Source organism: Bombyx mandarina, chromosome A1 (assembly GCF_030267445.1).
Source record: "Bombyx mandarina strain Sakado chromosome A1, ASM3026744v2".
Taxonomy (NCBI): domain Eukaryota; kingdom Metazoa; phylum Arthropoda; class Insecta; order Lepidoptera; family Bombycidae; genus Bombyx; species Bombyx mandarina.
In genome coordinates, this window is record NC_143234.1 from 11,577,743 (window position 1) to 11,605,358 (window position 27,616).

Here is a 27,616-nt window from a genome sequence, read left to right on the forward strand (position 1 = left end):
TTCATACTCCTCCGTCCGCACAATTTTCGTAAAAAGGAATACAAAGTTTTTGCTTCACGTATTAATATATAGACTAGAGGTCCCACAGTAGTCGAAATTCGACTATAATTAATTGGAATTGTAAGTTGGTACACATACTATAATCACAAATTTCGCCAAGACTACACTATAAAAAATATTAAGAAAGACAAACAATATTTAATCTATTCTCAATTTGACAACAGACGTCAAGAACAAAAGTTTGACAATAAATAGTATGCATGCGTGTGTGCGTCAACTACATGGTCTGTAGTGTGTGTAATGTTTTCTTTATTGATTTAAAGTATCTTTTATGCATTATTTAAAAAAAAAATTAGCATTGTGCACTTCTTCTCTATATTCTCTATAAGTGGGGAAAATTTCATACTCCTCCGTCCGCGCAATTTTCGTAAAAAGGGATACAAAGTTTTTGCTTCACGTATTAATATATAGATGTCTAATAAATGCCATGTCATATCAAAAAGAAAAGAAGAAATGTCAATATAATATCAGGTAACAACAAGTCATTTAAAAAACAACAAATGATTAACAATTAAAATTTCTCGGAGTGATAACGAATTTTATAAGCCAATAGGGATTATTCACCGGTATCACTTCACTTTTGTATCATTGGCTTATAAAGAAGAAGCCATTAAATTTTTGGAGTCTGATAGTTAATTTAATGCGTTGTCCTCAACTGTTGGTAGTAGAAATATACGAAAAGAATCTTCTCAGAATATACAGTCGGGCTTTTTTTTAATTCCTTAGATGGGTGGACGAGCTCACAGCCCACCCGGTGTTAAGTTACTGGAGCCCATAGACATCTACAACGTAAATGCCTTGAGATATAAGTTCTAAGGTCTCAGTACAATTAAGTATGTAAGAGAACAGATGCAATCTACGTCCTTATTTAAATGAAAATAAAGTCATGCCGAATTAAAAGAGATGACTAACCTATTGTTCGGGATAAATAAAAGTTCCACCAAAGTACAAATTAAAACTCTATTTAACACTTAGAGCACTTACAATTCGTAATTCGCTTTTTCCGCTTCGCTTCAGGTGATCCGTTTGCTGTTTTGCTTCGACTAGATCCGATTACTAACTGACTTCGCGTCATCTCTGCAACGCTTTTATAGTCGATACGACATCCCTAGAATTATTGAGAGCATTCTGAGCAAGGCGAGTAGCTTCGATGTGTGTTTCCGCTATCTGACCATAGATGGCGTTATACATCTCGAGCGCTCTCGGTGTTACTAGTTCCTTTGGTATTCGTTTCTACTATTCGGCGACAGATGGCGTTACTCTTACGGGCTTAACAATATGTTTGGTAATTGGTATCGATGTACGAGGTGTTTTTTATTCATAAGTATAAGAATAAGTTTATTCATAATTGATTGCTTTAGTAACAGGTTCATGTCTCAATAATGCAGTTTAGACACGGTACCCACCATGAGACAGGTGGACAATGTAGATATTAACGACTAATCCACTCTTCATTTGTATGCCTATATGCAGCTTAGTTTTTTGGTTTTTTTTTTTCGTTGATTCACCTGGTGTTAAGTGGTTACCGGAGCCCATAGACAGCAACAAATTTATCGCCGCCACTCACCTCGAGACATGAGTTCTAAGTCTCAATTATTAAGTACAACGGTTACCCCACTCCCCAAATCGAAACGCATTACTGCTTCACGGCAGAAACAGCCAGGGCGGTGGTACCCTCCCGTGCGAACTCACAAGACGTCCTACCCGTAAGCCGTGTTCTAATCTCGAACATAGTCACATTTTTTTTGTAATGAAATATTATGTACATACTTTTTTATTTTCTTCGTATTGTCTGGTAGCCTAACGGGCTATTCCACACGCGGACGGGTAAGTGAGCTCACGGGACTCTAACCTGACGAGTTGCTAACACTAGCCCTAGCCCGAGCAGTACTTCGCAGAATCTACCACCGTATCGGGACTCAATGAGTTGATACGTACTTGACACATGCTATATACGTAACACTCATAAAAATTTTCAAAACTCATGAAATATTTAAATAATATTTTACTTCCGTAATACAATATTTATGTTAATTCTTTATTTTTATTCGTTCTATAATAGCTATTAAGTGTATCCAGCCGTTATTTTAATCACGTTTTAGGCTATAAAGTTTTCCCTCCATTCTTCAACAAGTCGTTTGCTAGAAGAAAATTGATGAATGTCTGTGGTAGCCCACTGAGTTTCTCGCCGGATCTTCTCAGTGGGTCGCGATTCCCGATCCGGTAATAAATTCAGCGAAGCACTGCTCTCGCTAGGGCTAGTGTTAGAAACCACGTCAGGCTTGAGCCCCGTGAGCTCACCCGGACCATATCAGCCCGGTGACGCTGATATGGTCTCTGTAGAGTCTAGACTATCAGTTTAGGTACGAAAAAAAGGATGAATGTGTTAAAAGAGGAGTCTTTGCTTATACTAATTAGTCAGGCGATATTTTAAATCTGTTTTTCATGGTAATTATATAGCATTATTTAAAAACAGTTTTTGTGATTTGAACATAAGTTATCTTGTTATAACATCAATGTCAATATCGAAGTTAAATATGTCAGAATTTACTGAAAGCCCTCATAGCATCATAAATGATACACAATATTATTAAACGAATTTAACTAGTTTCTATTCACGTCTACTGCCATCTATTATTGATAAGAGTAAATTTAGTTGCTATAAATTATCAACAGATGGCGCATGTTTATGACTCGCTTAGCATGTGAATAGGTAGCAGCATCCTAGATTAGGATAAATAATGCCAATACTAGTTGGAATTCTGAAAGCATTGAAAGAGAGTCACGAACAAAGATCATCAATTATTGATTTTGTGCTCCGCTCGAAATGTGAAAATGACCTTTATTATAATTATTCGATTTCCTCAAAGTTTACTGAAGCTGTATTTAAACATTTTATTTAAACGGTTTTTTTGGGGTCCTTTATTAGGCTGCAGTAGATGTGTTCTGGAAAATAACTCATAAATAATACTTTAGAATCGTGCCTCGTAAAAAGAACCGGGCGGGGCCTAGGGAAGTCTTATTCTAAACGATTTATAACTTTATACATTAGATAAACTTTTTCAGGCCAAAGGTATTTTTACTACAAAAATACGCATCTGGTAGGTACTTTTACGTTTTTTTTTAACTTCTATGATGAGTGGGCGAGCACGCGGTCCACGTGGTCCACGTGGTTTAAATTGATTCCTGGTCCCCCCCTTGTGACTGGAACGCATTACTGCTTCGCGCCAGTTTGTCAACTCGGGACGTCTTGTGAGTTTGCCCGGGTAGGTACCATAACCCTGGCTATTTCTGCCGTGAAGCAGTAATCCGTTTCGGTTTGAAGAATGGGATAGCCGTTGGACTCTAAAAAATGAGACCTTAGAACTCATGTCTCAAATTGGGTGGCGGCAGTTACGTTGTAGATGTCTATGGGCTCCGATAACCACTTAGCAAGTGAGTCGTGAGCTCGTCCACCAATTTAAGCAATATAAATAATAGTTAAAAAACTAACAAAATAGGCTTTTATAGAAAATCCAACTAAAAAATAGAAAATAAATTTTTAAATTTGAATTATAAATAGTGTAATAAAAAATGATTATAATGTAAAAAATCGTGGGTTGCTTTTCAGGATATTATCAAAATAACCCTTCTACTCATATCTGTTCATAAAATATTTATAACTACTGATAACATGCAACCCCATGCTTTTTTTACAGTAAAATCATTTTTTTCTTACACTATTTTTAATTAATTTTTTTTTAAAATCGTTTAAAATATAGATTTTATAGAAAATATAGATTTTCTGTTATTTAATTAGATTTTCTATAAAAGCGTATTTTGTTAGTTTTTTTAAACTATTCTTTATTTTTTAGTTGAATTTCAATTTTTCCAATATATTTTTTTAATATTGAATTGTCATCGGTCCTTAATAAGTATACCAAATTTCGAGTTAATCCGACGTTTTGAAGGGGGTCAAAATCATGTTCAAAGATTCCGTTACAAACATACATATACGTCGGAAGCTAATAAAAGCGTATTAAAAAAAAACGATTGTGCTATTATTTTTTTTAATTCGGGAAAGCAATTTAGTCTGTTCAAACACAGCCACCGCTCCATCGAGGCCCATCCTCGCGCGAGCCGAGTCGAAATTACAAATTGCTTCGTAGCGTTCCGCCAACGATTACATTCGAAACTTAAGGCTATTCCGAGCAATTTATGATCGCTCCCACTTCTAAAGTCGATTTGAGAAGTTCGGAAATAATCGCCCGCCCGGAGATTTGTTGGTTGTTTAATGAAGGGTCAACTTTGTTCGGGCGTGGTTACGTTGCGCGCTGTTATATCCTTCCCGTTGCACTCCTTCTTGCTAACTATGCACTCTGTCCCGCTACCTCAACACTCTTCATGATACACCTATATCGGGCTCACGTCAGTGAGTCAGTCTCCTTCATCTCCTCATCCAAGACGGTCGTCCAAAATCATATAAAGTATTTTTTTTAAAAAGCTAAATATCCTGTGGCTCATAACATTTTGGTGGCAGCGTAAAGGGATTTTGAAAAGTCCCTGGTACGTCTCAATATCCAGTGAACTCTAAAATTCAGTGAATCATAGAATTAATACTTGTGATCGTGAATTCCACCGTTTTACTAATAATTTGTGCATTTGTGTTGTGCTCGTCGACCGCTGAAAGCCCACTGCTGCGCATTCTACTTGAATGCTGTAGCCGGCATCACAGTATCATACCCACTGTCACGGATAACTGCTCCTGCGTGCCGCGACCGGTATCCGACGAAACACAGAAACGCAACTCACGGATCGCCTCATCGCCGAGTTCCGAGAATGAACGCCCTTATCGTGCTGTCTGCATTCCTGTGAGCTCTTTATCAATTTATTAAATTGTTTTGGTCATTGCTATATTAGACACCAGTTCAAACTTTTGTATTCTATTTTCGTTTAATAACCGTGTTCACCAGTTAATTTTATAAGAATTTGTAATTGTATCGTATAAGAAAATGGCGGAAAGGTCTCAGAGTCCAAAATACGAAAAAACCGATTTCGCGGTAACAGACACCGAGGAGGAGGGCCAAGGCCATCTTCTTCCCCCACAAACGCGGTCTGTCGCGAAAAAGAGAGCTGTGATGATTCAAAAGCCCGAAATCGATCTCTCAACTTTGCTGAAATTTATAAAACCATACAATGGCTGTAGAGAAACGCTAAACTCATTTCTTGTGAACTGTAACAACGCTTACGAGCTAGCGTCTGACGTACAAAAAGATATACTGTTTAAGTACATACTTTGCCAATTACAGGACAAAGCGGAAACCGCTTGTTCCATTAAAGAGTTCGCTAATTGGCATCAACTCAAAGACTTTCTTAAGGTCCAGTTCAGCGAGAGGAAGCATTATGCTCACCTATTGACAGATCTACAAGAATGTAAACAACAAACAAACGAAAACGTTAGCCAATATGCTCTTAGGATAGAGACGTGTTTGTCCCAGCTATTAACCGAGATATCTATCTCTCATGGTCACAAAAGTAAGGAAATGGTAGGGCGGACAGCCGCCATGGAAGAATTAGCCCTCCATCAGTTCCAAATGGGACTTATTCCTCGCATCTCTAACATCATTCGTTGTAAATCTCCTAAAACCCTGAATGAAGCGGTGAACATAGCTATATCGGAGGAAAAAATCCAACAATTCCTATTTAAACAAAACCCCTCCGGTAATCGTCAAGAGAGTCGGCCAACTTCCAGACCAAACATCGCAAGACCAGCTTTTGCCCAACCCTTTCGTAGAGATGTGAACCGCCAATTCCCTACTAACAACTATTATCCTAGACCAAACAATTATCCAACTAGACCCGCGAATAGCTATGATTCTAATACCATATTTTGTAGATATTGCAAAACACCAGGGCACACCTTGGAACAATGCCGCAAACGCGAGTTCAACAACAACAAGTTCAAATTTAACCAAAACCAAACCGGTGTCGCCCAAAGGGTAAATTACGTAGAACAAGCCGATCAAGCTGAAGGCTATGATACGGTCGACAACGATCATCCAAAAAACGAGTAATCGTCTCGCCCCGATGTCGTACGGGACAAAGTAGAATAAAAACCGGCATCAGATCTAATCCTATATCCAAGGCAACACCGCTACATGGAAGTTACGCCTCAATTTTAAAAAAGAATCTAAACATCGAAAGGACATCGCTACATGATTGTCCATCCAAATCCACTGTATCCATGCAACCACTCAAAGAAGTAGGATTGCCAAAAAATACTGTATCCACTGTATCCGAGCGACCATTCAGAGAAACGAAGTCGCCTAAATCCACTGAATCCTTAAGCACTAATAAAAACACAAATACAAAATCCAATTTATCTAAGAATACTAATCCTAACCCTCCTAAGCCCAATGTATTTGAAATAACGAGTAACCCAGCCAAAACCCTTCTACCTCATGTCCTAGTCGAATCCTCTGTATCGAACATTCCACTTTCTTTATTAGTCGACTCAGGATCGTCTGTCAGCCTAATTAAATACTCGTGCATCGAAAAGCATCCTAAATTAGAATCAGAAATGATTAAATTAAAAGGAATAGATTCTGAAGATGAACCCATTAACACAAAGGGTCACTTCCAATTAAAAATATACGTCGATAAGCAAAAAAAAATAACACATAAGTTCCACGTCGTCGATAAAATACATCTACCTTACGACGGCATTATAGGGTCCGATTTACTTAATGCGTATAGCTGTAATATAAATTATACCAACGACTTACTCCATATTGGGAAGCTATCTCTCAAATTACATTTTAATGATCCAGCGTATATAATTCCAGCAAGAACCGAAACTGTAATTGAATGCTCCATTACCAATCCTAATTTAAAAGAAGGAATGATTCTAGACCAAAAACTCTCAGACAGCTTGATAATTGCAAATTGTATAGTACGAGTTAAACAAAATAACAGAGTCAATTTATCCGTCGTAAACACTTCCGAAGAACCTATTGTCGTGAACTCGAATCTAAGTTTAAAATTACAACCTATAGATCCTTTAGAATTCCAAAATCATCCTGTAATTCATACGAACATCTCAACCAACAGCCTTAAACGTACTGAGGAAGTATTTAAACAATTACGTATCTCTCATCTTAATGCTGAAGAAGCTCAATCTCTTTTACAATTATGTTCTGATTTCTCCGACATTTTCCATCTTCCTGGTGAACATCTTTCCTGCACTAATGCCCTTAAACATGAAATCAAAACAACATCCGACATACCAATACACACCAAAACTTATAGATTTCCAGAAGTGCATAAAGCAGAAGTCAAAAATCAAATCGATAAAATGCTGGAACAAAACATAATAGAGCCTTCCGATTCCCCCTGGTCATCGCCTATTTGGGTCGTCCCAAAGAAACTTGATGCATCCAACACCCAAAAATGGCGAGTGGTTATCGACTATCGCAGGCTCAATGACGTAACCATAGGCGACACATATCCTATTCCACAAATAACAGAAATTCTCGATCAACTTGGAAATAGTAAATACTTTTCCACTTTGGACTTAGCCTCAGGATTTCATCAAATCAAGTTAAACGAAGCCGACAAAGTCAAAACAGCCTTCAATGTGCCCGAAGGACATTTCCAATTCTTAAGAATGCCATTTGGATTAAAGAACGCGCCGAGCACATTCCAGAGGCTCATGAACTCCGCCTTATCGGGACTCCAAGGTACAAGATGCTTTGTATACTTAGATGACATTGTCTGCTATTCCTATGACATCAAATCCCATATCCTCAATCTAACTTCTATTTTCCAAAGAATCCGTCAATTCAACCTAAAGTTGCAGCCAGATAAGTGCGAATTCCTTAGACGTGAAGTGTGTTACCTAGGCCATGTTATAACCGAACAAGGAGTAAAGCCGAACCCAGACAAAATAAAAGCCGTTACAGAATATCCAGTTCCTAAATCACCAAAAGACATAAAATCCTTTCTCGGTCTAGTTTCGTACTACAGACGATTTATCCCAGAATTTTCCCAAACTGCTAAACCTCTTACTAACCTCTTGAAGAAAGACACTGCGTTCATTTGGGAAAACCAACATCAGCTTGCCTTCGAAATCTTAAAAAGAAAATTAACATCCGCTCCACTACTAATCTACCCTGACTTCACAAAACCGTTCATCCTCACTTGTGATGCTTCGAATTATGCTGTGGGTGCTGTCCTCTCTCAGGGACAAATCGGCAAAGACCGACCAGTAGCTTTTGCGTCTCGCACCTTAAACAAAAGCGAATGCAACTATAGTACAACAGAGAAAGAATTATTAGCCATACTCTATGGATGTAAAACCTTCCGTCCTTATCTCTACGGAAATAAATTCCAAATCGTAACCGATCACAGACCATTAAAATGGCTGTTTAACCACAAAGACCCCGGCAGTAAACTCCAACGCTGGAGGCTAAAATTAGAAGAGTACGAATACGAAATCGTATATCGTAAAGGCAAATTAAACTCCGCAGCAGATGCACTCTCAAGGTATCCTGTAAATCCCGTATATCCTACGAATAAAGATGATCTAAATCCAAATCCTATTGTAGAATCTAACGAAGATCCCATTGCTGAAAGTAATCAAAGTCATAACGCCGAATCCAATCAAAACCCTACTACTATATCCTCACCTAACTCATCACCGCTCGAAATTCCTCAAGCAACACTTGACGAACTTATTAGAACTGACTTTAGCCCATTGAATGATGTAGACTTCGACTTTAGTTTCCTAGATCCCATGAATGAATCAGAACCTCTAACCTTCCCAGAATCTCCAAATCATCAAGATCCTATACAAGAATCCACTCCAGCACCCATAAATCCAGCACCTCCGATTCCTGAAAAGTCACCCGATCGCGTCGATCCTGTCCCACTCGTATCAAAACCAAATCCTAAAACTCCGTTGTCTCCCATTTCCGACAATGCTAATTGTCCTGTCGTCCCCGATACATCACCATTACCCGACGACAATTACAATAAATTCCTAAAATCCCCTACTAAGACGCATGATACAATTATCCTAGAACACAACGAAGACTTACTAAAATGTTCTCAAAAATTAATAATAATACCTACGTCTATAGATATGGACGAATCCTTACCCTATATCCAAGACATCATTAACAACTGTCCTAACCCACAACGCGACGAATTCCTAAAGAAAGAAAGATCCCTACATACTGTTTCCCCTCTTACTATTGAAAATAAAACCTACCTCTTCCTGTTCACTAAAGTACATCACTTCGATGATAATTCTTATCCTGACATATTCAAAAGTCTAAAGTATGCCCGCGACGAAATAATGATGTCCTATTCTACAATCTACGAAATTAGCATATCCGACTTTAGGAATCCATTCGATAGACATTCCTTTATCAAAATTTATAATATGCTAGCTTATCTCTTCGATGGTACTAATATCAAAATACACATATACCACAATAACATAATATACCCATCTCTTAGCGAAATACCCAAAATACTCAAAGAAAACCATGATATCCCTATTGCTGGACATTTAGGATCCGCAAGAATGTTTAGCCGCATCAAAGAAAGATTCTCCTGGAAAAACATGCGTAGTGACATTGAGAACTATATTAAGCAATGCCCATCTTGTCAAACCAACAAAGCACTACGACAAATAAATCGAGCTCCCATGGTAATAACTTCCACATCCACATCTCCGTTCGAGCGACTAGCTCTCGATATAGTAGGTCCCTTACCCGAATCCGGCACTGCTAAACTTAAATACATACTAACCATGCAGGACGACCTTACTAAATTCTCTCTAGCATATCCTCTTCGCAGTAACACTGCGGAAGAAACGAGTGAATGTCTCCTACACTTCATCTCGTTGTTCGGCATCCCTAAACATATCCTGACCGATCAAGGGACGAACTTCACAGCCGAGCTCTTTAAAAAGACATGTGAATTTTTAAAAATCAAGCAGTTATGGTCATCGCCATACCATCCGCAGACCCAAGGTGCCTTAGAAAGGTCACACTCCACTCTCAAAGAGTATCTAAAATCTTACGTGAACGAAAACCAAAACAATTGGCCGAAATACGTATACACGTCAATGCTAGCATATAACACAGCAGTCCATTCTACAACACACTACTCACCATTCGAATTACTATTCGGACACAAACCTCGTATACCAGACTCTGTATATGACGATAATTCCGATACCACTTACCCAGACTATGTCAAACTACTCCAACACCGCTTGAAACACGCACGAGATATAGCAATTGAGTATATTCACAAATCCAAAATCAATTCAAAAAATTACTATGACACACGTACTCGCCCTGTGATTTACAAAGTCGGCGACCAAGTTTTCCTAAAAAATCATCTCCGCTTACGCAAAGCACTATCGCCCATGTGGAAAGGGCCTTATAAAGTAATTAAAGTACATGGAAACCATACGGTAACACTACTCATCAATAGGCGCCACGTGAAACATCATTTCGATGAAATTAAACTCGCTGACGTGCGAGAGAATATAACCTCCTAACAAGTTATTTCTACCATTATTATAATCATTATTTTATTAGTTAAGGAAACTAGTTATAGGTATTATTATTATACAAAATCTTGTTATTATACAAAACATATTTACAAAATCCATATTTACATCTTTACATATCCTATATATTATTAATTTACGACAAAAGAATTTACACAAGTCTCTCTCTTGCAGCATATCGGCTACGGCTAACGCGGAATTTGTTGAACAAATTAACAAGAGTTCCGGTATATATTTTGATCCAATCGGCGAACTCAGAATTCGTACAAGCCACTTAGATATAGTTACATTTATAGATATCTCTTATATTAAGCCGCATATCCAGAATTTAAATTCAGTCATGGGCACCCTTAGATTTATATGTAATCAAATGCAAATTAAAATGCAAAGTAATCTAGAATGTTACAATTTACTAGAACCACTAACAGTAAGATACAACGACATCGTCTCAGAGTATTCAGCCACAGCTCACTTAACAGAAAAGCGATTTAAACGAGGGGCGTGGATAAGTGGCATTGGCTCTCTCTCCAAAACTATTTTCGGCACTCTGGACGAAAATGATGGTATTAGATATAATGAGGCTATACAAAATATGCAAAATAATGAAAAAAGGCTAGCTACATTAATGAAAGAAAATATTTTAATCACTTCGACCACTCTGTCAAAATTCAATGAAACAATTTACAAAATAAAAATTAATGAAGCTAACCTTAACCAAGCTATTGACAATTTCTCCGCACAACTAAAAAACATCTCAGCTATCTCACACGAACTTTCAATAAAATCAGATATCAATTCGATAGGAAATAGTTTAGAGGCATCCCTATTAGCTTTATCATTCCGATTAGAAGACTTAACCAACGCGATAATGTTTTGCAGTCAAAACATCCTACATCCAGCCGTATTGTCGCCCGAACAACTATACCAAGAAATTGACAATAACTTTAGACATATACCTGCCAACCTTAGGCTACCTACACATTTAACTTTAAGCAATATGTATAGTTTAATGAATTCATCTAGTTTAATATGTTATAGTTCTAGTAATAAAGTTAATTTTATATTAAGATTACCCCTCGTATCCCCTACGGAATACAATTTGTATCACGTTATAGCACTACCTACTCCACACAACAGTATTAAACCTAACTCGTTCAGTTATATTATACCTTCAAACAAATATATAGCAATGACCATGGACAAAACAGAATACTGTAATTTAGACTCACCGAAGGAATGCATCGTAATCAACTCGCATGAATACATTTGTGATATTACAACAGTGTTCCCGACTAGTGCAAACCCAAGTTGCGAAAGTGAACTATTGTCAAATATAGTAAACACTTTACCAGTGCAGTGTAAAACAGACTTTATCCATGGACAATTAGACCTATGGAAATCACTTAAAAATAACGCTTGGATTTTTGTACAATCCAAAACCAATAAACTCTACGTCGAGTGTCGTGATCAGAAAATAATAGACCTGAACATAATTGGTACGGGTATCCTGAGAATCCCAGAAAATTGTATAGCCTTCTGTAAAGGCACAAAACTAATACCTAAGTCTACCCCAGTAAAGATAAATGTTTCTGTAAGCCACTCAGATTTTAATATAATTAATGACTCTTGCTGTAATTTAGATAAGTTTACAAATGTAATGAGTAACGAGCCTCCGTTAAAACTGCAAAACGTTGATTTAGACTTCTTTACCGCTGAAACTCGGTCCAAATTAAATTCAATGTCAGTCAAAGCTGACGAAATCCTGGCAGACCATCCTATCATAAAATACGAGACTCCTTACTCTATCGTAATTAGTTTAATTTCTATTATTGTTTTTCTATTCTGTATTATTAAGTGTGTTTCTATAATTAAATCGCACAACCGTCTTATCCATCGTTTTCCCACATTCCACCGTCCAACCTCAAACCCTCCTACCACGAACCAAACTGAAACCACTGAACCCGTTACTCCACTGAAAATCCGGACGCACAACCCTCAACCGGAAAACACTCCGGCTCCCACTATCAGAACAAATGTATAACTTTCTTTCCCAAACATCGCGGAAGTAACCCCGATGTTTAGTCTACCCCCGGGAGGTGTTATATCCTTCCCGTTGCACTCCTTCTTGCTAACTATGCACTCTGTCCCGCTACCTCAACACTCTTCATGATACACCTATATCGGGCTCACGTCAGTGAGTCAGTCTCCTTCATCTCCTCATCCAAGACGGTCGTCCAAAATCATATAAAGTATTTTTTTTAAAAAGCTAAATATCCTGTGGCTCATAACAGCGCGTTTTAATCAATCAACCGTTTTCGAGTCGACTAAAAAATTTATATGAGAAATTTATGTATTACTAAAAAAAAGCAACGGAATAATGTGATTTGTCAATACATTTCCAATTATTATTTTTTTTGCATCACGACCGAACCCTTTAGATCGTGATATTAAAATACTCTGTAGTATTATAATATATATCGACTATTTAAAGGAGTCTTGAGCATATCTCAATCGCGTTTACAATATTTTCAAAGCGTTTATTGTAATGCCTCAAATGATATGTCGTCCACTGCAGGTTCCTAAAATGTTCACAATATCGTGCGAGTCTCTTCTTTTTATCTTTTACTATTTGTGTCCATCTTCTAACATTTATTGTTAACATCTTTGTTGTTAAAATTTTTATGGCAAATTTGGTAAATAACTAACTATTGCAATTTTTTTCGGAACATTAAACCAATTCAACATTTATTAAAGAAGGGAATAAAGTAGATGGACAATGGGAGATTGGTTTTTTGTTTCCTCTCCGCTGCAGGCTGTGAGTAAAGCCGCGGCCTTACCCCAGTGCCTTTTATAAATGTTTGAAGATTATTCTAACAAAATGGATGGAAGATAAAATGAACGCAGACGCCCGAATTATTAATTTAACAACGTTCTTGGATTATTGTTAGAAGTTACGTTTATATATTGAAAAATATTTTAATACTGGCAATAGGCGTCATATAGGCTGCGTGACGCAAATGATCTGTTGAATCACGCTGAGGATAAGTGCAGGGCTACTGAGTGATTGGAATGAACTGCTCAGGTGGCGCGTGGGGCGATTCAAAAGAACGGAAAACTAGCTCAACTCAAAGCCCTTCGGGGACATGCAAGTCACTAATATCAAAATTACCACATCCAAAAGCATAAATGAATTGCATATACTCGTCGACTGTCAGAAATAAAACACATTATCACTTTTGACAGACACCTTCCTGACACAAGTTAGGACTTTTTTTATTTCTTGCTTAGATGGGTGGACGAGCTCACGGCCCACCTGGTGTTAAGTGGTTACTGGAGCCCATATACATCCACAACGTAAATGTCGCCACCTACCTTGAGATATGAGTTCTAAGGTCTCAGTTTTTACAGTACTACGGCTGCCTCTCCCTTCGAACCGAAATATATTATTGCTTCACGGCAGAAATAAGCAGGGTGGTGGTACCTACCCGTGCGGACTCATAAGACGTCCTACCAACAGTAAAGAGCTGTATTTATAAGTCTATAAATAATAAAGTCGATGTGTGTATGTTCCTATGTACTTATTTGTGTTGCCATAAATAATAAAGTCGATTCGATGTAATGTTCCTTAGACAAACGGCTGGACTGTTTTCGATGAAATTTTCAAGAAATCTTCATTTTGGCCCAGCGAGTGATTCTGCGAAGCTTTGTAGCGATCGGTAAAAAGTCCAATAAATGATCTGCCAGGAAAACGGGGCGAGGATGTAATATTAAATAATACAGGAAAAATTCTAAAACTTATTTATCTCAGAATTTGTAAAAATCAATTAATTAATTCTGTTCTTCTTAGTTTTCTGAATTTACCGTTTTTTTTGGAACGAAGTTCCATATGGGACGCTGCGGAGAAGTACCCAAAGAGGGAAAAAACGTCCGTAACGTAAGATTTTTATTAGTAATGCACACATTGTACGACTTAACTTTGTATTAACGTACAAAAAATAGCATATTTTTTTATCATTCATTGACCACGATCTCAGAGCGTTCGTTTGCGCAATACACTAACTCTTATGCAAACAACCGTGAATGAAGTGTACCACAATAAGTTCGCATGTTACCGAATGACCGTGGGTTGTTGCGAAACCTTCAGTTTTATTTTCTTTATACCTCGAATAGAACTTAAAATTAATATTTTTATTATAAGGAACTTCGTTCCAATCCGGTGTCCCACGACACCACACATCTTTTTTTTGTAATCTTCATTTCGTCAATATCACGGGTGCCTGCATCCTGCAACAATATTATTATAATAATAATTTAATATTTAAGGTGCCTAAATTGGGCAGCCGTTTGTAATTCTGAACCTAGGTTCAGCGAAGTACTGCCCCTGCTACCGCTAGTGTTAGCAAGTTCTCTCAGGCTTAGCCCCGTGAGCTCGCTTACCCATTCGATGAAACTAACATAATCCTTCGTAACCAGCAATAGGTAGGCAAAAAAGCAGCCGTGCCTACCACGTAGTTCAGGCACCTCTCCCTTTTAGACTGAAGATCACGAATGCTTCACCAATAATCTCCCAAAAACTTTGGTCGACTATACACCCTAAACCTAGCCATGTAGCACGTAACGTAACAGATACAGTACATATATCCAGTGAGTACGTAGGCACGATCCCGCTGCGAGCCGCTCGCAGAAGGAGCGCAGCAAGCTCGCAGTGACCCGCCGAGTGGCGGTATCACTGCGAGCACAAAGGCGGCTCGCAGTGTGCTCATGGCAGCTCGTAGCTAGATACGCTGTGGCCCGTGGACAAGCCGTACCCACTTGCAGGTTGATACAGTAACTGTTACGTTACATGCTACACAGCTAGGTGAGTACCCAGCTTAAGACCAATCTACTGATGCGAATTTTGAGTGCATGTACAGGAATAATTCAATTCAGGTCAGACGGTTCCCCACTGACTTGAACTTCGAAGTGGTCAATCTTTCTGTTTTCCGTACGCGTATTTCATGTTAAAGTGCTCGTAATCACCCTTACGGCGAAGTTCAAGTTGAAATACTAATTTGAATTAAAAAAAAACGGCTAACTAGGCTAAGTCGGAAAGTGTTACCTGCCAAGTTGACGCCGCCTATCTTAATGCACAGACGGTCCGCGGTGCTATTAGCTGAACCCAAATGGACATCGAACTGCAAACCGCCCAAAGTCGAGTTTATCAATTCGCTCACCAACCCTGAGGAATTAATATAAATTGATCGAAGTTGCGTTCAGGGCCCCAAGTCGTAGGGAAGGTTCTCGACAAATATTTCCGTATTAACCCGGTCAATCCCGTGATATGTCAACTTGGTTTTGATCCGACCTTTTTCTTTGCGCCGTGTCGTTGGACGAATACATGGCTAATTCTGGTATTTGGTACAGGAGCCCAGAAAACCTCCAACCAAACATTCTTTTTCTCGGTAGAATTCTAATGTTGATTAAAATTTAATTAATAATAATAATATAACTCATTATTTAACACCACATGTACAGAGTAAGCATATAAAACAAATAATAGACGGTGACATAAATTGGCGGCCTTATCGCTGAAAGCGATATCTTCCAGGCAACCTTGCAGGGAGAGGAACAAGCAAACTAGCATGGACGGTACTATATCTTAATAAACTTACATAAAAATCTATACTTCTATACACATGTGAAAAATAAATACAATATAAGATAAAGTTACATACGATTAAATCTATATATTAATACGTGAAGCAAAAACTTTGTATCCCTTTTTACCAAAATTGCGCGGACGGAGGAGTATGAAATTTTCCACACTTATAGAGAATACAGAGAAAAAGTGCACAATGCTAAAATTTTTTTATAATAATGCATAAAAGATACATCAAATCAATAAAGAAAACATTACACACACTACACACTACATACCATGTATTTGACGCACACACGCATGCATACTATTTATTGTCAAACTTTTGTCTTGACGTCTGTGGTCAAATTGAGAATAGATTAAATATTGTTTGTCTTTATTAAATTTTTTTATAGTGTAGCCTTGGCGAAATTGGTAATTACAGAAGTATAAAATACAATCATAATGGTGTAGAAACTTACAATTCCAATTAATTATAGTCGAATTTCGACTACTGCGGGACCTCTAGTACAAATAAATACTAAAAACATGCAAGTAAATACAAAATTAGTAGCAACTTGTACAGTTATATCGTAGGAGCCATATTATTGTGCAAGGTAGTCCAACGAGGAAATTAAGTTAGGATACAAACATATAGGATAGGAATAACATCGTGTAATAAAAATCAAACCCGCAAAATTATAATTTGCGTAATTACTGGTGGTAGGACCACTTGTGTGAGTCCGCACGGGTAGGTACCACCGCCCCGCCTATTTCTGCCGTGAAGCAGTAATGCGTTTCGGTTTGAAAGGTGGGGCAGCCGTTGTAACTTCTGGAATACTTCAATACCTTAGAACTTATATCTCAAGGTGTGTGGCGCATTTACGTTGTAGATGTCTATGGGTTCCAGTAACCACTTAACACCAGGTGGGCTGTGAGCTCGTCTACACAAACGAAAACAAAATACAGTACGAATCAAAAACATACGGAAATCGGCTAATTATATTCTATTATTCAGGAGCTTAGCTTTTGGAGTTTTCGGTGAGGATTCGATGGAGATTTTTCGACCTTTTCTCGCAGCGCGAGTTTTGGTGTATAATTTACGACACGTTCTTAAACTATTGCGTCATAATACATTGACGTCACAAAATAGAGCACTCGTTATTTAACATTCTACTAAACATACCGTAACGGGTCAAATGACCCATCTTGAAATATTGCATTGAAAATGCACGCATCATCTTATTGCTTTTGCACATTTGACTTCATGACTTTTGCTTACCAATCAATCTACAGTTATTATGCAATTTTGTTGTTGTTTTGTTTTGTTAATTTTGAGTAATACTTGACATATACAGTTATTTACCCGCTATGGTATAAATAGGTACCAGTAAGTGTTGGTATGATTAGTGTTAAAACAAGTAGCTTTCATAATTCTAATCGAAAATTAATTTTTGATTTCGCGTCTGTATTTATAGTTAACTTATATCACTTAAAACGTTCCTTCGAGGTTTCCATGCCAAGGGGACCCGCGAGGTATGTGGGACATAGTATGATAAAACATAAATTAACTTAATTAAAATTGCGACAATGTAATGGTCACCTTTTTCAACATCATTCTTTGGATTCATCTTGACAACGGGACCAGTCTTTCTAAGTTCGGATTCGAAGTTTTCAACGACTTCAGAAGCGCTGACGTCGTTCTCGCCACTTTTGTCGGAATACAGCGTGTTCTCTGGTTTAGCTGTATCCTCGGTCGGCCGTCGATGCTCTGTAAGAGAAGATGATCCCAATGATACTTGTGAGACAACATAATATTTCGGAAGACTCTGTTCATTGCTTCTTAAATTTTTTTTTTTTTTTTTATTGCTTTGATGTGTGGACGAGCTCACAGCCCACCTGGTGTTAAGTGGTTACTGGAACCCATAGACATCCACAACGTAAATGCGCCACCCACCTTGAGATACAAGTTCTAAGGTCTCAAGTATAGTTACAACGGCTGCCCCACCCTTCAAACCGAAACGCATTACTGCTTCACGGCAGAAATAGGCAGGGTGGTGGTACCCACCCGCGCGGACTCACAAGAGGTCCTACCACCAGTAATTACGCAAATTATAATTTTGCGGGTTTCATTTTTATTACACGATGTTATTCCTTCACCGTGGAAGTCAATCGTGAACATTTGTTGAGTACGTATTTCATTAGAAAAATTGGTACCCGCCTGCGGGATTCGAACACCGGTGCATCGCTTCAACACGAATGCACCGGACGTCTTATCCGTTAGGCCACGACGACTACATTTTGGAGTAGACATAATTGGAGTCGATCTAGCAATGCAACACCAAAGTTTATCACTTCATTTTTGTTACCTTAGAGAGCACATTCAGGCTCATCTGAGTGTCACTGTCGTCAATGAACATCAACAATATTAGGATTAAAGTCAAACGTTAGTGCTCTGCCTATTGCTGTTGGTATTAAATTTTAATGATCACAGGCGAGTTTCATGAGCCATTCCTGATGAGTTGGATTTCCAGATCAGTAGCATATATCAGAGTTTTACCTTGTAGACACTTAACTGTAGGTAATAGATACTATATATGAGACCGTCAGCGCAAAAGTGGCCTAAGCTTACCATCGTTTATGTTGAGTTTATGAGCAATGAGGTTTAAGTTTTCATGAATTTGGATAGGCAAAAAAACAATACGCTCAAAAATAATGTTTACAAAGCCATCTGTTATCTATGGGTGAAACTATGGATAGACTGGTTTTGCATCAAAATTTATTATATTTTCAATAAATTACAATATACATAATTATAAGGATGATTATGAAAAATTGTGGGTTGGGCCGCTTTTGCGCTGACGGCCTCATATAATATTATAGTTAGTGTGGACGATACGACGAGTTCGTTCTCTTCATCCGATCAAATAACTCTTGCATTAAATACCTTCAGCTCTAACACAAGGAGCAGGCTGAGGAACCCCGGTAACCGTACTCGTCGAACTCGACAAAGAGGTCAACGTGCAACCTAACCCATGCATCAGCCCGCTGAGTTTCTCGCCGGATCTTCTCAGCGGGTCGCGATTCCGATCCGGTAGTAGATTCATTCGCGAAGCAATTGCTCTTGAGTTGTTAGGTCTCCTTCGGAGGCGCTCGGGCAGCTGTTAGCTAATCCCACCCCTCCTAGCAGAGCCTTTGCTCGCCCACCTGTCCTGGTGAAACTGGAAAGGCCTCCGGGACACCAGTAATATTTCAATCATAAAAAAAAAGTTCGTTCTCGTTGAAATCACTCACCCGGAGCCGTCCGAACACAGACAATGAAGCCTGTGGCAACAAAAAATAGCGCAACACGATGCATGTTTTAGAACTGCAACGCGAAGACCTGAGTGTACTATTTATAGAGGTGTTTTTTAAAAAAAAAGATCTTTTAGCGATGATGGGTGTAGGGTTGTGGCTCACTTTCTTTATTATTTAAAAAAAAAGATATATCATTGAAAACGTCTTTTTGATGTGTATATTGTTTCCTTTGAAATTAAAAAATGTTTTAGTAAGGTTTTTTTTGTGTGACTTAGATTGGTAGACATGTGCGCGTGCCATCTAACGTTAACTGATTTGGAGCTCAAAGAAATCACTACATGAATACCACCCTCTCCGTGTCATTTCAGATCCTCCCGATCCACTATCGATACTTTTAAGCATTCCAAGCACCGGTCACCGTCCACGTCTAATCCTTCGAAGACGAATTTCTGGTGCAATTAAACCCACAGACACAGTCCACTGAGTTTCTCGCCGGTTCTTCTCAGTGGGTTGCGATGTGATGTATGAAACATTCCTTATAATCTATGTTAACCTACCTAATGTAATCGTAAATGTAATCCAATATAAACTAAGTGTGTATCAAATAAATCAGAGTATTATTCGGTTTGCTGATGTAAATCTAAATGAGTGAAATATATACTACCAGACAAGGATTCTAAAATGTCTGTAATATCAGGTAATGGGAATTTATCATCTTCTATACAATTATTCAGTTTTCTATAGTCAATTACTAATCTCCATTCACTATTTTGCATTGAACTAGATTTTTTAGGTACCCGAATAATACTCTGATTTATTTGATACACACTTAGTTTATATAGGATTACATTTACGATTACATTAGGTAGGTTAACATAGATTATAAGGAATGTTTAATACATCACAGCGATTCCGATCCGGTGGTAGATTCAGCGTAGCACTGCTCTTGCTGGGGCAGATCTTATCTCCCAGGCTGGGCACCGCGAGATCAAATTGCCCTTGTAGGCAGACTAGCCTACGGCCCACCTGATGGTGAGTGGTTACTGTCACCCATGGACTTATAGACTTCAGCAATGCCAGGGGCAGAGCCAAGCCGCTGCCTACCGCTACGTTCGGCGAAGCTAGCATAACAGCTCGAGGCTACTAGCAATAGCTAGCCAAAAAAAAGGTGCTCCCTCAACTAGAGACTACAGCTCATATTTCCAAGCGTGATGTAGAACGTAAACCATTGTCACGGCATCAATTACACACGTTAATACGTTGACTGCTGTGTAGGTCACCGGTGCCCTACACTGCGCCCTGAAGTGATTATGTCGATTTCTCTCTTCGATCTTCTTACTAGGGCACCAGAGTATCTAATAGACTCTCGGAAAGACGAATCTGAAGATACTAAGAATGAATCAGGCAAGAGAAAGCAAAGTTAGGGCCTTGGTAACAGATATCGACATAATTACTTCAGTGCGCCGCGTAGGTCACCGGTGACCTACAGGACAGTCAAAGGGTTAAGAATGATAATTCGTAAAAATCTAAAAGAGTTTAACTTGTCTTTTATGTATTATTGCCTTCGAAGGCAGACGAGCATGGTGACGATGGTGAGTGGTTACCGTCGCCCATGGACGTCAGCAATTCCAGGGGCAGAGCCGCCAAGCCGCTGTCTACCGTTGAACTTAAGCCGTTAGTGTTATACTTTTTTTTTTTGTATTATTGCTTTTGAAGACAAACCATTGTTATCATTAATGCCACATCCAAGTATTCGTAGTCATAAAAGATTCATTAGCGAAATAGTCACTAATACCACGTTCGATATTGCAGTGAAATATACATAGGCTTTGATTACGGACAACCCTAATCGCCAAATGCAAAATTAACAATTCTACTCTTTCATTCAGTTTTGCACGCGGATCGACCTCCAGTTTATTTCAATCGCTCATTATTAAATCGGATCTCAGACAATTGGTCCCAAAGACGACCATAACTAGTACCAGATACAACAACATTTCGGTATACCAAAATGATATATACCAAAAAAAGTTCACTTTTCAAATTGGGGTCCATTCAGCAACTCAGTCAAGATTAATCCAAAGACGTATTAGGATAAACAAAATATACACCAACCTACAAATATTAATTTCTTACTACTTTTAATCTAAGGGCAACTCTACGACTTTAAAGTGAACTGAAACGCATTACTGCTTCACGGCAGAAATAAGCAATGCTATGGTACCTATCCGTGCGGACTTACACGAGGTCCTACCACCAGTCATTACGCAAATGACAATTTTGCAGGTTTGACTTTTATTATACAATATTATTCCTTCACCGAATAATTATAATTCGAAATACTCAGTCTTCATTCATTTTTTACCTCTTGTGAGTCCGCACGGGTAGGACCAACGCCCTGCCTATTTCTGCCGTGAAGCAGTAATGCGTTTCGATTTTAAGAGTGGGGCAGCCGTTGTAACCATACTGAGACCTTAGAACTTATATCTCAAGGTGGGTGACGCATTTATCTTGTAGATGTCTATGGGCTCCAGTAACCACTTAACACCAGGTGGGCTGTGAGCTCGTCCACCTATCCAAGCATTAAAAAAAAAGTTCAACGAACATAATTTTCAACACTCTTATTTTTATTATTGAATCGATGCAGTTAAAACACACAGACCGGTTAGAAGCATCTGCTCCCGTAGGAGATTGTTTAACCAGAGCTAATAAAAAAAAAACTTATGCCCGTACGCGTACTTTTTTATTCAATATTGACAAATAAAAACTACAAAAACATTCGGCGCATCTGATAATGAGTAGTCGATGTCGCCCGTAAACATCAGTCAATGCCAAAGACCGCGGCCTCCTTGCGGTCCTCCCGATCCATTATCCTATCCTATCCACTATCCGGGAAACCCTGCTCTTGCTAGGCTTAGTGTCAGCAAAGTCGCCACTGAGCCCAGAGAGTTCGCCTACGCGTCTAGTGAACCTTTTTTTTTTTTTGGCCGGAGTTCCGCCCTCCACTGGGGATAGAGGGCGGAGCATGTCAGAGTCGAACTGACTAAAACCTCCTGTTGCTCAACAACCAACGTCCAAACCTCGCATGAGGCAGAACTCATGAAGAGGCAAAAGGGGGAAAGTGAAGCGTTTAGTGCGGAGCACATCTCTCCCATCACCCTCCCCCTCGGGACGCCGGACCGGCGGTCGTCAGCGCCACGACCACCAGCCCTCTCGGTCGGCAGGCTATCCGAAACCCGCCTAGATGGCGCCGGTTAGAGTGAGCTATCCTACGGAATACCCCGCTGGACCAGAACCAGCGTGGGTCGAGGATAGCCGGCCTTCCATCACCCGGATGCTCTTGCGTAAAACGCGTGCAGAGCAGCTTGCACGTCGTCTTCTTAGGCCCCCCTCGCCGGTCCCCAGACCGACAAGTTGAGGGGGGACCCGAAACACTTAGAGGGCCAGGGCTTGGGCGAGATCCGCCTCCCTGGCCTCCGCTCGACGGCGGCGGGATTGTGCGTCTCTCACGCGCCCCGCCGCCTCCTTCTGCGAGATGGTGCACTCGCAGAAGTCGAGCATCGCCTTCCACGACTCGTCGTCGCCGATCATCGATGCCACAACACTCGGCAACGACAAGTCGTTTCCTATTTTTGCGACGAGGACACGGCGCCACCCCTCCCATGCGGGGCAGGCGACGAGCGTATGCTCTGCCGTGTCCAAGTCGCAATCACAATGGTGGCACTCTGCCATCGGCTCGGCTCTGATCCGGTGCAGGAACTCACCGAAGCAACCATGCCCAGTGAGCACCTGCGTGGGCCGGAAAGTGAGGCGTCCTCTGTCACGATTCACCCAATCCACAAGGAGCGGGCGAATCGCCTCGACGGTCCTACGACCAGCCGAAGGATCAGCCAGTCGTCTGGACCATGACTCCAGCACGCGTCTAGTGAAGCTAGAAATTTAAATATTCAACGCCCTGAAACAATAAGCCCGTGTTCGCGGTAAGCACGCAATAAATAATGTCTTGACTATTACTACTTTATTTTATTTATTACACTTCATGTAAAATTTACATTGGCGGACTTAATGCCTAAGGCATTCTCTACCAGTCAACCAAAGGTAGTGCAGGGTAAATAGTGGCAGGTGCAATGAAATTTATATTAAGTTACAAATACATACACAAAAAAAGTTTAAACATACATATATACACAATCACATATACATATACATACATATAATAATTTATACAGTATTAAAAGGAATATACATTATTAATTATTTATTAATTATACAGTATTAATAAACTATTACTACTAACTTAATACTTTTATTACTACTATTATATAATTTATCTTAGTTATATAATTTTTATTATAATTTTGTTGTTAATGCACTGTCGATTGCACCTATAATTGAGGTGACATCTGCCATGAACTTTTGTCAATTGTTCAATGTTTTGTATTGATGATCACTTTGTTGGTGCAACTTAATAATAAACTAGAGGTCCCGCAGTAGTCGAAATTCGACTATAATTAATTGGAATTGTAAGTTTGAACACTATTATGATTGTATTTTATACTTCTATAATCACAAATTTCGTCAAGACTACTCTATAAAAAATATTAACAAAGACAAATAATATTTAATCTATTCTCAATTTGACAACAGACGTCAAGAACAAAAGTTTGACAATAAATAGTATGTATGCGTGTGTGCGTCAAATACATGATATGTAGTGTGTGTAATGTTTTCTTTATTGATTTAATGTATCTCTTATTATTCAGAAACAATACATATTGTGGTTCTGGATAAAACACCTTTGGCTAATGATGGTTGCCATCGACGAAAGCGCCATCTACAAATTCAATAAACGTCATACGTCAAACCACATTGACAGCAAAAACGTCATTCTATGTCATTTGTGTCACTTCATATGATTATAACTTTCGAACGTAACGAACTAACAGCCTTTTTTGTAAAATCGAGGGTATACGAAATTATACACCTTTTTTGGTAAAATCGAAAATATACGAAATTATACAGTAAAACGAATTCTCCTTTGGATATCCTCCGTTCCTGCGTCTACACTTATGCAGTATTTTAAAAAAATATTGGCATTGTGCACTTTTTCTCTATACTCTCACTTTTTCTCTATACTCTCTCCAAGTGTGGAAAATTTCATACTCCTCCGTCCGCGCTATTTTCGTAAAAAGGGATACAAAGTTTTTGCTTCACGTATTAATATATAGATAAATAAATAACCCTATGAAATCATAGTGGTTAGTTGTTGTGTTTTTATTACCGCCACTTCTATTCAAGATCGAAAATGAATCAATTACATTCTGTACGCTTTAGTAGAAGTTTGTAATTAACAAAAACAGCACTGTATCTGTGGCCGTTCATAAACTAGCTTAGTGATGGTAGGCCATTAATAACTTACTTAAAGCCGGCTTCGCGGAAATACCGGTTTTCAAACATTAATAACCTCGACTCAAATATCGGAAATTGGCTTATTAGTATGTACCTATCCCGTTCTATACATGATCGCCAAATTCTTTTCAAAATAATTCGGGAGGGTTTTTATAGAAAACAAACCGGAATTAAGTTTATAATATTTTCTTCTGATTCCCTCAAAACTTAGAATTAAAACTATATTTAAGTACGAACTAACAATATCTTGAGGTCTGTCAGATACGGTCAGGTCGTTCCATGTCCAATGAAAACTTAAAAGTCTAGATTTTTTGTTTTGTTTAAATATTAAACGATAATACAAGGAGTGTTAAATTGGAACCGGAGGACCCTGCGTGATTTCCAGTTATTATTATATTATTATTATTATTATACGGACATACTAAGTGGAAGTACTCGTAACACTAGCGATAGAACGTTACATATCTTCGTTCGATATCTATAGGTTACTTGGAGATATTCGCAAAGCCAAAACTAGTGTTGGGAGTCGATGGAAAAATATCGATATCGAGAAACAATTTTGGCGGAGCTCAACATAAAATATCAAGTGACATACGTATTAAAATAACAGTATATAATATACCGTGAAACTGAAAAGCTACCGGAATAATAAAACAATCGTATTCCATTGAGGAATTGTTCGTGATGACCCCTTCATCTCCTTATTTACCATCAGATCTTCCGCCACCGGAGCAGAGCTCTTGCAGGATAGCCGTCGGAACACCATGGTTCCTAAGGAAAGTGGATCTCCATGGTGACCGGGAGCTTGACTCCCGGTCACCATGTCCGTAAGTATCTACAGTCAGCATCGTTGCGCCTCTTCAAAAAGGCGGCATGACATGAAAACCATCTTGTCGTGGCCGCCGGTAATTACATACATGATCCTGTGGACCGAATAGAAAACAGTCGATGTCGCCCTAAATACGTCATTACGGATCCGCCCCATCTATTAACGGTGCTTTTAGGTACTACAAGCATCGATCACCGTCCTCGCCGAACCCGTCGCTTGGGACAAAGGGCTCAATGAGTGAATTAACCCATACAGACGGCCCACTGAGTTTCTCGTCGGATCTACTCTGTGGGTGGCGTTTCCGATCCGGCGGTAGATTCTGCGAAGCACTGCCCTTGCTAGGGCCAATGCTAGCAACACCCCTGGTTTGAGCCCCGTGAGCTCGGTGAATCTAGAATAACTTCTAGAGGTTACTAGAATAGGTAGAAAAAAAAGAGTATAGTTCATCCATACTACCTAGAGCATTCATCTACGTTGAGTTTCTAGAGATCATGTTTGGCCACGTACCATACAGCTTTGGTATAAACTTCCACCGGATTTCCTGAGCGCTATGACATGTCGCTCTTCAAATTCATATTAAGGAAATTCCTCAGTAGAAATAAACAGAAGTGGGTGCTCTTGTGCAATGCTCTTTTTGGTGATGACTAGAAGCGACGATGACCACAAATGTCGTTCGTTGAGCCTTCAATGGCTAATCTGCTTTCAATGGCAAAAAGTCTAGTCCATAGTACAGAGAACGAAAACGATAAATACTTTATCGATAAATAAACATTCCCATCCCTACAGTATTCTGTAAGCCAATCTCCCTATTTACGAGCATGCATCGTTCCGCAGTCTATTAGGGCGGCACGAGAACCGGTGTCGCATGTATTTATATCGATAATTTACAGCACCACACTATATTCTTTATGGTGTTTATAAAATGAAATATGTACAAATAGGACTTGATATACACATATGGGCCAGTACGGAATATATCTATCTGCGTCAAGGGGTCAGACAAAGAGACATATTTGCTCCGAAATTGTTCACCAACGATTTGGAGGATCTGTTTAAGTGTCTAAACACACTATGCCGAAAGTACGCGGCCGAAGTTCCGCAGCTAATTCTTACGTTCCGACGTATTCGGCTGATATGACACACGTATAGCGCCGAACTTACGCGGCAGAAATTCAGTTGCGGCCTCTCCGCTGCTCCCCACCCCCGGATCTTCGTCAGCAATCGAACCGAACTTCGGTCGCGTACAGAAGAATGTGCCGCTGAATTTACGCCCGACCAAAGTTACTTTTTTTTTCTCTACCTAAGCTGATAGCCTTGAGAGGCTATTTCAGCGTAACCTTAACTAGTAGGTGAGCTCACAGGGCTCAAGCCTTAGTGATGCTAACACTGACCCTAACAAGAGCAGTGCTTCGCAGAATCTACCACCGGTTCGGAAACGCGACCCACTGAGAAGATCCGGCGAGAAACTCAGTGGGCTGTGTCTATGGGCTAATTCGCTCGTCGAGCCCTTCGTCGCAAGCGATGGGTTCGACGGGGATGGTGACCGATGCTTGTGGTACCTAAAAGCACCGTTAATGGATCGGGAGGATCCGTAATGACGTGTTTTGGGCGACGTCGACTGTTTATCATTCGGTCTACAGTCCGCAGTTACGTTGTACGCTATAACGCAACGTAATTTCGGCATAGTGTGTTTAGACACTAAGACTGACCTGGAAGGAACGAGGCATTACATAAACGGCAAGTACATCTCACACCATCCATTGGCAGATGACATAGTATTAATGGCTGAATCAATGGGCGATTTATGGCATATGCTAGCCGGCCAGGCTTATTCTTC

At 39.4% G+C, this 27,616-nt stretch overlaps 3 protein-coding genes across 4 annotated transcripts; 2 read left to right on the top strand and 1 right to left on the bottom strand.

Moving 5' to 3' along the window:
* Nucleotides 1–1,006: 1,006 nt before the first annotated feature.
* LOC149499544 (uncharacterized) lies at nt 1,007–19,618 on the bottom strand. 2 transcript variants are annotated; one of them, XM_089739746.1, is made up of 4 exons: nt 19,539–19,618; nt 17,848–18,015; nt 15,726–15,845; nt 1,007–1,168 (listed from the first exon to the last, which is right to left on the bottom strand). In XM_089739746.1, exons 1-4 carry the CDS (start codon nt 19,600–19,602, stop codon nt 1,149–1,151), a joined length of 372 nt encoding a protein of 123 aa, XP_089595872.1. In that variant the 5' UTR covers nt 19,603–19,618; the 3' UTR covers nt 1,007–1,148. The 2 variants fall into 2 exon arrangements, with proteins under 2 accessions (XP_089595872.1, XP_089595873.1); XM_089739747.1 differs by lacking the exon at nt 1,007–1,168 and adding an exon at nt 14,624–14,911.
* LOC149499545 (uncharacterized) lies at nt 4,373–12,871 on the top strand. The gene is made up of 2 exons (XM_089739247.1): nt 4,373–4,910; nt 10,802–12,871. Exons 1-2 carry the CDS (start codon nt 4,879–4,881, stop codon nt 12,666–12,668), a joined length of 1,899 nt encoding a protein of 632 aa, XP_089595373.1. The 5' UTR covers nt 4,373–4,878; the 3' UTR covers nt 12,669–12,871.
* Nucleotides 4,908–6,128, top strand: LOC149499546 (uncharacterized). Its single transcript, XM_089739248.1, has one exon. It carries the CDS (start codon nt 5,052–5,054, stop codon nt 6,111–6,113), a length of 1,062 nt encoding a protein of 353 aa, XP_089595374.1. The 5' UTR covers nt 4,908–5,051; the 3' UTR covers nt 6,114–6,128.
* Nucleotides 19,619–27,616: the final 7,998 nt, after the last annotated feature.

Bases quoted from the DNA above. Each gene is read 5' to 3' on its own strand.
- LOC149499545 (XM_089739247.1), top strand. From the start codon at position 4,879: ATGAACGCCCTTATCGTGCTGTCTGCATTCCT. The intron at 4,911-10,801 runs GTGAGCTCTTTA...TCTCTCTTGCAG, and splicing joins ATCGTGCTGTCTGCATTCCT to CATATCGGCTACGGCTAACG.
- LOC149499546 (XM_089739248.1), top strand. From the start codon at position 5,052: ATGGCGGAAAGGTCTCAGAGTCCAAAATACGAAAAAACCGATTTCGCG.
- LOC149499544 (XM_089739746.1), bottom strand. From the start codon at position 19,602: ATGCATCGTGTTGCGCTATTTTTTGTTGCCACAGGCTTCATTGTCTGT. The intron at 18,016-19,538 runs GTGAGTGATTTC...CTTCTCTTACAG, and splicing joins CTGTGTTCGGACGGCTCCGG to AGCATCGACGGCCGACCGAG. The intron at 15,846-17,847 runs GTGACCATTACA...TTAATTCCTCAG, and splicing joins AAAGAATGATGTTGAAAAAG to GGTTGGTGAGCGAATTGATA.